The sequence below is a fragment of the Solea senegalensis genome, unplaced genomic scaffold, assembly GCF_019176455.1.
Source record: "Solea senegalensis isolate Sse05_10M unplaced genomic scaffold, IFAPA_SoseM_1 scf7180000015650, whole genome shotgun sequence".
Taxonomy (NCBI): domain Eukaryota; kingdom Metazoa; phylum Chordata; class Actinopteri; order Pleuronectiformes; family Soleidae; genus Solea; species Solea senegalensis.
The window spans coordinates 6,719-18,041 of record NW_025321402.1 but is presented as its reverse complement, the minus strand read 5'-3'; the positions used below and the strand labels follow the sequence as shown (position 1 = coordinate 18,041).

The 11,323-nt window shown below is 42.9% G+C and overlaps 1 protein-coding gene across 2 annotated transcripts; it reads right to left on the bottom strand.

Annotated features, from left to right (window-relative positions):
- Positions 1–6,191: 6,191 nt before the first annotated feature.
- Positions 6,192–10,879, bottom strand: LOC122762419. Of its 2 annotated transcripts, XM_044017603.1 has the most exons (6): positions 10,816–10,879; positions 8,972–10,373; positions 7,903–8,484; positions 7,660–7,803; positions 7,236–7,491; positions 6,192–6,929 (listed from the first exon to the last, which is right to left on the bottom strand). In XM_044017603.1, exons 2-6 carry the CDS (start codon positions 9,701–9,703, stop codon positions 6,268–6,270), a joined length of 2,376 nt encoding a protein of 791 aa, XP_043873538.1. In that variant the 5' UTR covers positions 9,704–10,373; positions 10,816–10,879; the 3' UTR covers positions 6,192–6,267. The 2 variants fall into 2 exon arrangements, with proteins under 2 accessions (XP_043873538.1, XP_043873537.1); XM_044017602.1 differs by lacking the exon at positions 10,816–10,879 and having other exon boundaries at positions 8,972–10,692.
- Between the last annotated feature and the right edge of the window lie 444 nt (positions 10,880–11,323).

Sequence of the window (11,323 nt, the reverse complement as noted above, 5' to 3'; positions counted from 1 at the left end):
TCAGTGAAGATCCTGTTCAGGAGGGTTCTACTTCCTGTTCCTTCAGTTCCTTCAGTCACATGTTCAAATCTGCTCCTCAGACTGATCTTATGTTCATCTAGAACCTTCTGCAGAGGAACATCTGCTGAAAGACAAGCGACAAAGAATCTGAGCAGCTGAGGATTATTTTCATCAGCCACAGAAAAACTAAAAAAGTGTTTTAATAAAAAAACCCTGACAGTGTCACGTCGTTATGTGATATTGTTGTATTCTGAAAGACGGAATCATTCTAGAATAACGGTGATGACTGTGAAGGAAAGTGTATCATCTGCATAGAAAACAACAATAATAATAGAAAAGCTGGAAGATGAGTGTAAAAGTGTGTTGAAGGGGGCAGCAGAGGATTAAACTGAATCACCTTCATTATCACTTTGATTAACATGAGGAACAGATTTCACTTTGACACATTTTTCTCTTGTTCTTTAATTTTAAAGGTTTATTGGTCTCTGTTTATGAAAGTGATGAAGAACAAATGTGAATGATCTGTTTGGTCTCATGCTCTTTACCTGGTCCTGGTCTCTGTCCACACTGGGGACAGTAGGAGTCTCCTGGTGGACCAGACTGGTCCCGGTATGAGGAGATGCAGCGTCTGCAGAACCAGTGACCGCAGCTGGTGGAGACTGGATTCTTTAGGACTCTGTCTCTGTGAAGACATTTCTTTATCACCAACATGTCGGAGACAGGTGGACATGTGAACATGTGTCTGTGGAGACATTTCTTTATTACTAACATGTCAGGGACAAGTGGACATGCGTCTGTGAAGACATTTCTTTATTACTAACATGTCAGGGACAGGTGGACATGTGTCTGTGAAGACATTTATTTATTACTAACATGTCAGGGATAGGGCTATAGCGATACACTAATCTCACAATACTTTACACGATATTCAGCTCAGGATACGATATATATCTCGATATTCAGCCAACAATGCAATTTGATACGATTCCATCATTTTCTAAAAGATTTTAAAGGGACAGTGTGATTTTAGTGACATCTTGTGAGTGTTCCATTGACTTGGGTTGAATTAATGAAAACTGAAAGCATCAAGTACACAATATATGGCTCTGCCTGGACAGACAGTCTACAGCTTGCAAATGCTGGACAAAATAAAATCAAAAGACCTTTAACTATATGTTATTATTAATAATATTCAGCTATGTGAAGACACTGCTCATATCACTGATTCCTCATAATTAATATCAACAATGATTTAACAAGATAGGAAACAGATAAATATCAATATGCCGCGCTTTATCTTATATTTTACTATACTGGTCCTGGTAATTTTTTCACCTTTTTGAATGAAATCAACGGAATTCTGTTCCTCTGGTCCCCGCCAGGGGCCGTGGGCTGTTTGATTAGGAATTTTCCGTTTTTTCCCCTAAAAAAACCAGAGTGACTCTGGTTCTTAGGACCGAGCGGAGCGCTGCTCTCTGCCCAAGCTCGAGTGCCTATTTTCGGATACCCGAGGGCCATTTTAACGGGCTGTATCTCAGTCATTTTTTCACCTTTTTGGATGAAAACAAGGGTATTCTGTTCTGTGAGCTGTTGGATTATGAAAAAAACCCAAAAAAAACTTAGATGTAGCTCACTGGTAAGTGCCGCTATTTGAGCTATTTTTAAAACAGGCCGGCGGGCGACTCATGTGGTCCTTAGGGGCGACCTGGTGGCCACAGGCACTGCGTTGGTGACCCCTGCTCTACAGAGACACTAGCGGCTGGTGGACCTAATCGCTCTTCCTGCAAAAACGAACGGGGGAAATGGGCAGCAAGCAGAGTGGCAGGCGGAACACAGAGGATTTGAATGGGACTTAATGTATCGATACTCGTGGCTGAAAAATCGATACTTTCTGTGGAAACAAAATATCGATATATACCACAGAATCGATAAAATCGCGACACTGCAGGTGTTTTATGAGGTTGGATGTGTTCCCTCCTTAGGCTCCTATAGCTTGGTGGCAGCGCCTGCACAGTGGACGGCCAGCGTCTATTGCTTTACCGTCTGTGTCTCGTTTAAAGCCAAAATAGTTCCAAATGCGACTTTTGGAGTTTGTTTTTTTTGAGCAAAGTTGGCGGTGCCACTGACGACGCCGCCACGGCAGACTCGCCGCTCGGGCCCGGTGCTTCTGCCATGGTGAGTGTGTTGTCTCGTGTTTGTGACGTGTAAGCCGTGCGCACGTCTGGGCGAGACAGAACTTTAGCTTGTTGTTTGTTTTGAAATGAATTTCTATCGAAGCGGAGCTGTATTCATGGAGTTCGTTCTTGCCGGCAGAAACACACGAACAGCCAATCAGCTAACAGGGGGGCGGACCCAGCGTGCAGAAACAGCCTATCATATCCCAGGACGTCACCAGTAACAAGCAAACAGCCAATCAATCAGCAGCTGTGTCGTTCGGTTGCAGTAGTTACAATGTGGTTTGTTTACAAGGGAGTAGCATGCAGTGAGAAGCTGAGAGGAGAGTAGAGGCGGCCGCTATGTAGCAACAACTGGCACCGGTGGTATAGTAACCCACGGTAGTACCGTCGTGTAGAATTTCTAGTATAGTGGGAACTGGTACGATTTTGGCACCGTGCAACTCCAGTCTGTGAAGACATTTCTTTATCACTGACACGTCAGGGACAGGTGGACATGTCTCTGTGAAGACATCCTTACAGCTTTGTCTCACAGTGGTTCTGATGGACTGTTGTAAAGGTCTAACCCTGAGGCTCATCCTCACACTCTCTCTGACTCGTCAATGGTTTGACTCATTGATCCGTTTCATCAGATTCTGAATCAGTTCAGTTCAGCCTGTTGCTCACACACACATTTACCGTATTTTCCGCACTATAAGGCGCACCGGATTATAAGGCGCACCTTCAATGAATGGCCTATTTTAAAACTTTGTCCATATATAAGGCGCACTGCATCATAAGGCGCATAGAAAAGACGCTACAGTAGAGGCTGGGGTTACGTTATGCATTCATTAGATGGAGCTGCGCTAAAGGGAATGTCAACAAAACAGTCAGATAGGTCAGTCAAACTTTATTTATAGATTACAAACCAGCGTTCTGACAACTCCGTTTACTCCACAATATAGTAACACTCGAAATAGTGCAAAGCAATAACAATATATAAATAACTCAACGTTGCTCAAACGTTAATGTCACACAACACAACACACAAAATAAACATGTAAAGCTCACTTTAACAAGTTATTCCTCATCCGCGAATCCCTCGAATTCTTCTTCTTCAGTGTCCGAATTAAACAGTTGGGCGAATACGGGATCCAACATGCCCGGCTCCGTCTCGTCGGCGTCGTCACTAATCGAGTCAGTGTCGCTGCTGTTGTCTAGCAGTTCAGTGACAATTCCTGCCTTCCTGAAAGCTCGGATCACAGTTGAGACTGATATATCAGCCCAGGCATTTACGATCCACTGGCAGATAGTGGCGTATGTCGTCCGGCGCTGTCTCCCTGTCTTGGTGAACGTGTGTTCGCCTTCTGTCATCCACTGTTCCCACGCAGTTCGCAGTCTAGCTTTGAATGCCCTGTTGACACCAATATCTAGCGGCTGGAGTTCTTTTGTCAATCCACCCGGAATGACGGCGAGTATTGAATTAGTGTGCTTCACTTGTTTTTTGACACCATCTGTGATGTGGGAGCGCATGGAGTCGTAGATCAATAGGGACGGAGCTGTGTGAAAAAAGCCACCCGGCCTCTTCACGTAAATTTCTCTCAACCACTCGCTCATCTTTTCTTCATCCATCCATCCCTTCGAGTTAGCTTTGATGACGACGCCGGCTGGAAAGTTTTCTTTTGGCAAGGTCTTCCTCTTGAAAATAACCATGGGTGGAAGTTTATGGCCATTAGCCTGGCAAGCGAGAACCACAGTGAAGGAGGACTTCTCATTCCCTGTGGTCCGAACATTTACCGTGCGTGCTCCCGTTTTATCCACAGTGCGGTTGACAGGAATATCGAAGGTGAGTGGAACCTCGTCCATGTTGGTGATGTGCTCTGGCCGGATCTTTTTTTCAGTAATGTTGTTTTTGCAATATGCGCGGAAAGTGGCCAGCTTTTCTTGGTAGTCTTTTGGCAGTTGCTGTGAAACAGTAGTCCGTGTGCGGATGGAGAGATTACGTCTTTTCATGAACCGAAAGCACCAAGAAGGACCGCCTTTAAAATCGTCAATGTTAAGTTCGCTTGCTAGCGCTGTTGCCTTCATTCGAATAGTGATTGTACGGACACTTCTACTTGCTGCTCTCTGTTCAACAACCCACTGTTCGAGTTTGTCCTCCAACGGTAGCCATCTCGCCTTGTTCCCTCGGAAACTCTGTTTAGTTTTCTTTACTTGGCGCAGGTCGTCTTCTTGCTTCCTCCACTTCCGCACCATTGATTCGTTAACGTTAAATTCTCTGGCTGCTGCTCTATTTCCGTGTTCTACTGCGTGACTGATCGCCTTGAGTTTGAACTCTGCGTTGTAGGCGTGTCTCTTAGTAGGAGCCATGTTGGGGTCTGTACGTAAACACACAAATGAATGAAACGGCGCCTCACGCAGTCATATATCCCAGCATGCACCGCGCGCTTCTTCTTCTACGGGGGAAAATGAAGTCAGCGGCTGCTTACCGTATTGGTCCATATATAAGGCGCACCGGATTATACGGCGCACTGTCGGCTTTTGAGAAAATTTGAGGTTTTTAGGTGCGCCTTATAGTGCGGAAAATACGGTAGTTCTTCTTCCTTCACAAAAGTCCAGTCAAAGACGTTCCCCTCCAACAGATGGAGGTTATTTCTTATCTTAATTCAAGAGCATATCATATTGATTCGACAGCATTATTTATTGAGTCTCTTACTTTGTCTCTGAGGCTCCAGGTTCATGACTGAAGGTTAAAGGTTGTCCCATAGACTCATCACTCTTCACAGACAGACCGCTGGGTCCTGGAGACTCTGCTCTCTGTCTCTGGTTCTGACCTCTGCCAACACAAACATCACATGATCACTGATGATGGTCTTTGTTTAGACACTTTGATCACAAAGCAGATTTCAGGTTTACAGCCTGTGGTCGCTGATCTTTGTGTAAAGATTGATCCTCTACAGCACAGGTGCCAAACTGGCGGCCTGCGGGCCCCTCTATCGATTACATGCGGTCCCCCCACTTAAATATCATGTTATAATACAAACATGGCTGACGACCCCACCTTGTTTTAAACACAGTGTGTAGCTGAGGCACAGCTGCCAGCGAGGTGATAGAATATATATGTTTTTATAATAATAAGACATTTGCTCATAATGATCACATTATTAAACTTATGACATACAACATTCAATAACATATATAAATAAGCTTGTTAGTGTGAGGAAACCATTGTTATCCTTGTCATTATTATTATTTTATTATTATTATTATTATTATCCTTATATGATTATTATTATTATTGTCATTATATTATTATTATAATAATTATTCTATTATTATAATTATTCTATTATCATTATTAGGGTTCGAGCAACAAGGTTGCAAGAACCCTATTGAAATGCAAAAGATTATTACTATTATTCCTAAAAGTAAATCGCGTTTTTGAGGCCTTTCCCATACCCCAAAACTCACTTTTGGTGACCGCATCAATCCTGGTGTAAATTTACATCTGAAAGTCATTCTGCGAAAATGCGTGGAAAATTGGAAGTGGGAGGGGCTAAAAAGTCATGTAAAAAAACTTCTATTAGGTCAACTCATGTCGGGTTTAAATATTATTATTATTACTATTATATTATCATTATTATTATTATTATTATGATTGTTAGATTATCATTATTATTGCGCGCCAATTTGTACTCGACACATGAGAGGTGAAAAGTTGTCAAAAGGTTCCGTGGATTCAAAAGTGAGGTCAGAGAACTGCTGCACTCCCCATCATCAGTCCTAGTTTGATGGTTTCATTACAGTTGTCCACTGTTGAACTGTGCCCTCAGTTATTCTTTGTTTATTTGTATTGATTGTTTATTGATGTTGGGCAAACTTCATGTGTGAAAGTGACAAGCCACCTGTGATACTTAGCGTGTTCAATCAAATCTGCGTCTGATTGCAGTTCATGAGCGTGGAGCAGAGTGATGGAGAAGAGCGTCTTCTTTCTTTTCCTTTAAGTTCGTGCTGATCTGTGTTCGGGCAATAAAGTGCAACTTTACACTGTAATAGTATTTTATTAACAAACAACTTAATAACTTCAACACTGGACACAAAAAAAAAATTGCAGTTACAAGTGCCTCAGCTGTGTGGCTTTTTCTTCTATCATTTTTACCACTTGGAGAAGGTCTGCTTTTTTGTCCCTGTGTCTTCTACGAAGAGAGTTGGATTTTGTGATGAGCTCAGCCATCTTTGTTCCTGCCTTTCCCTCAGCCATCTCTGCATACTTGTCGGCATCATTTTCAAGTGAATGGCACACGCTATTGAGTACCTGCCGCTGGTTCCGAAGGTCCTCAAGCTCTTTCTTTGCTGCTTTCCTCTTCAGCTCTTGTGTAGCGCTCTCCTTTTTTTTCCGCTCACTATCAAGGTATAGCCTGTATTGTGACCTCGCTGAAGCAGCAGAAGCCAGGAGCTCCTTGGTCAAAGGAACTTTAAGAACGCCACCACAAACAGCTACCTTATCACAGATTAACCTGAGGGCTTCGAGAGATTCATCACGGAGGTTGCACGTTTCTACCTCTTTATTCACCGAGAAGCCTCTCTCCACTGTGGCCTGTCCATGGGAAAGGAGGAGAGCACTTTGGCAGAACTTTAGCAGGTCAGGATGGGACGTACAGAGTTTAGAGTGGAGAAAGACATCGAGACGCTGCCTCAGGGGTTGGAAGGAAACAAACTCATCTTCTCTGCCCACGACAGAGAGAAAGGATGTGAATTGTTGAATGATGACATCACCTGCAACATTGACAGGTACAGATTAAGATATATTCATTACATTAACACATTCCAGTCAACTGCTTTATCATCCATTCAACAAAAGTACATAGAGTACATCACAGATACACAACAGTATCTAAAGCATTGGTTCTCAACCTGGGGGGCACGGAAGTCCTGCCTAAATTACAAATTGATCATTGACACTTTTTTTTACACCTCTTAGATTAAAAAGGCAGAAAACCACAAATGAGATTTCTAGCACAAGACGTCAATCAATTTGAATAACCTATCCACTTCTACTGTCCCTATACAATATTTTCTTACCAGCTGCAATGCCACCTGCCAGCTGCTGCCCCTGGATGAAAGTCTGTACCAATGCCTTCATCTGTACGATGCACCACTCTGGATCTTTGACCATCTTTGTGGGATCCAGGCAGGAAATCTGCCTAACAATGGGGAATTTCAATGGGGACTTTTCCTGCAGATTCTTTATGATCCTAATCAGACACTGCAAACACTCTTTTCTCAGGCTGAGTACAGATAGTTCCCCTATCTTGGTTCCTGGTTTGCCCAGGAGTGCCTATCAAGAAACATTAAGAAACATATAGTCGATGCTTTCTTTGAAAGGATATGTTTACATAATACTAATGATAATATTAATACTGAACAAACTGTATTTGCTAGTTGATTTGTGCAGGCATCATAATTCACAAATTCAACTCACAAAACAAATAAACACTGAAAATACCTTGATGGCAGATTCAGCCCCCAAGCCTATGTCTACCCTTTTGAGGGAGACCCAGTTCTTCTCCTCAGAGATGTCCAAATTAATGAGCTGCAGGGGGCTTTGGTCCTGTAGGAGCTCCCTTTTAATGAACCGCCTCAGTAAACTCTGATGATGATAACAAGCAGATAGTTACCCAACCATTCAATCAATTAATACAGGTTTACTTTCAAAATAATTAATCAAAATCTTTATAGTGATACTTACCAACAGAAGCTCAGTTAAATCTTTTGCCAAAAAAGGCAACACTGGCTCATCTGTTTGGTATTTCTGAAGAAATGGGTTAAAACTTCTCGCAATGGCGAGGAAAAATTGAAGCTTTGGGATTAAGAGTGGATCGCCTAGTGCTGCCAGGATGACGTCATAAGAGGCCGTGTTCGGTTTTTGGACCTTCTTCTCCTCAGCAGCATCAACATACTTCCGAATCATGGGCCAAACTTCCAGGAATCTCTCTGCAACCGGCACATTTTCGACCCATCTGTGGCCGCAGAAAGAGAGGGGAAAGCAGGATGATCCAGTGATGTTGGTGTAGTCCTCTCTTCGGGCAGGAACGTTGTGGAAGAGAAAATGGAGCGCACGCAGGAGTTTGTCAATTTGCCAGGCTGTGAAGCCTGCCTTCATGGCATTGTGGAGAGTGTGCAGTCCACAGCTCCCAACCATCAGGACTTGAGCACCTCCGTACAGCTCAGCATGCTCCTTTTGAAGGAGATCCAGGAGTCTAAAGTTGACATTAGGGCCATCCATTCCTATTGAGAGAAGCTCCCTCATGTTGAGTTGTGCAACACATTCCTGTGAATTATCACACAGAAGAAAGTTTGATTAAATAACATTTAAACCACATTCAATATACAGACAGTAATACTGTATATCCTTCAAATTAAACATTTAGCTTTACTATCCTAAAGTAAAACACAAGTCAGGTGTTGGAATACATTTGACAGTCATAGATATTAGGCCTATATCAAGGACTGCTTTGCCAAAGTTAGATCATTGGTTCTCCAAATGTGGCTCACTGTAAACAAAATCCCAATAATGTAGATCTGACTTTATCTGAGCCATGCTCAACCTTCAGATTGAGCATAACAGTTTGGCTATAACACTTTTAATTATAGACACTATTCCAATATTGTGTTACAGAAATTCAACGATAGGCTAAATAATAATAAATAATAATAATAATTTATTAATAATAATAAATAAAATTATCAAATATCCATGAAAAAGTTAAATTGTAAAGATGTAACCAATAAGTGTAAGTATAAGAAAATAAACTTACTTTGATGTGCCGCAACAGATCGTCAGCTCTTCCATGTCCCAGGAACTGTGAGCCAAAATATCTGGACTGTACACAACCATTTTCCAAAAAACGAATGTGTATATCCATTTGTTTTTTCTTTGATGACTGGTTGAGGCTCTCATCAAACATTAGGACGTACGGTCCAGCATGATTGATGGCCTCAACCAGTTGCTTCTTGAAATAGGGGGCAATGCCAAATTTGATGATGTAACCGGTCTTGTCCTTGGCCAACGCGAACGATTTTGCGATTTGGGAGTCCAGGAACATCATGCAGAAGAGCTCTCCTATGTTATCGTTCGAATTGAACGAGTGGTGTTTTACTGCTAAATCTAAACACCACAGTACCTCGGCCTGCAGTGTAGAGGTGGCAGCGCAGAGCATCTGTGTGCTGGTCGTAGGAATACTGGCGGTGGATTGCGGGGCAGGAGCAGGCGAAGTTGAGGGAGCAGTGGAGGTTGAGGGCGTAGAGCTAGCAGTCGTGCTAGCGCAAAACAGCGACAGCGGTAGCTGCGCGCTATGTCCCCGCATCCTGGCTCGGTGACTGGCAGACTCCAGATGCGATTTGACCGCCTTCACCCCCATCCAGGTAATATTAATGGTCTTTTTGCAGGCACTGCAATACGCCTCTCGGCTGTTGCCAGTTACTGGCCTAAGCCAGTCTTTAAAGGCTGATTCCTCCAGCCAGAGGTCTGAAAATTTACATTTACCCATTTTGATGCGAACTCACGGAGAGGTTTGGTAGCAAGCCAGCCGGGTACCCAAACTGACTTTAGCGCGCGCGGGGTACACGTGATCCTAGGACCTAGGATCACGTGTACCCCCGCGCGCAGGTCCTACTCGCAACATAAAAATAAATTTACGCAAGTTTAGTAATTGAAGAAGCTCGGCCTTCACGTAAGTAAAATTAATTGGAAAACGCAGTTGAAACGCAAATCCAGTTGGATTGGGGTTCGAAAATTTACTACCTCGTCAGATGACGTTTACTACTTTTTACTACTTTATACTGGCTTTAATTTGGCCTAATTTAATTTACTGCCTTTTACTACCTTTTAAAACCCCACGGCAGCCGTGTACTGAACACTTGTTTTTTGACGACTCTATGTTCCGTAGTCCGGCCCCCTCTTGACCAGAATAGACGCTCATTGGCCCCCAGGTCATTAGAGTGTGACGGCCCTGCTCTACAGGTACAGTCAGCATTTAGACATGACGGTAGTCAGAAATCCACAGGACGTGATGGTTTCTCAGCCTCTGTGCTAAAAAACTGCTCTCCTGAACTTCATGATGCTTTCTGTGCAATCTGAAAAACTGACAGAGAATCCTGTTGTTCCAGAGCTATGGAAGCGTTCTATTATCATTCCTGTGCTGAAGCTCTCATGTCCGGCTGAAAACAACACAAACAAGTACAGGAAATACAGTGTTTCCAAAGACTTATGGTCAATATGATCAAGCCTGCTATTTCTGAACATTTAGACAAAGATCAATACAATGGATGTCATCATGATGACGTGCAGTGAGTCATGTGACCCAAGGACAACTGCAGCTGGTTTAAAAACTCACAGCTGATGAGAAATGACTTTGATGTCGTTGCAGAACGAATCACACGAAACTTTCTAGTGACTTTTTCACTCACTTCTAGTTGAGTTTTCTACAATTTTTTTGTGTTTAACGCACAACAAAGTCTGTTGTTGTCTTGTTGTCAGTGCATTGTTACAAGTTTTCTCAGGATTAAAGTTTTTATGACGGTAAAACAGCTGTGTGTGTGTGTGTGTGTGTGAGGACACAGGTTTGGTTGTGACTTCTTCAAAGGACAAAGTGTCTCTTACTTTGTCTCTGAGGCTCCAGGTTCATGACTGAAGCATAAAGGTATGTGCATAGACCAATCACTCTTCACAGACAGACCGCTGGGTCCTGGAGACTCTGCTCTCTGTCTCTGGTTCTGACCTCTGCAAACACAAACATCACATGATCACTGATGATGGTCTTTGTTTAGACACTTTGATCACAAAGCAGATTTAATGTTTACAGCCTGTGGTCACTGATCTTTGTGTAAAGATTGATCCTCTACAGCAGCAGTCTCCAACCTTTTTTGCGCCATGAACCGGTTTAATGTCAGACAATATTTTCACGGACCGGCCTTTAATACAAAAAAAATAAAAAATAAAATGATACGACCGGCATATTTTTAAATATAATAATAGACGTGAATCCACTGTGTATGCACATTTATTATCAGTGTCCACGTGACATCGCGCCAACGATACTGCACAGAGCGCAGCCGTGCGTCAACGGCATGCTGGGGGAAAAATGGCCAAGTCCATCAACTTGGGTGCT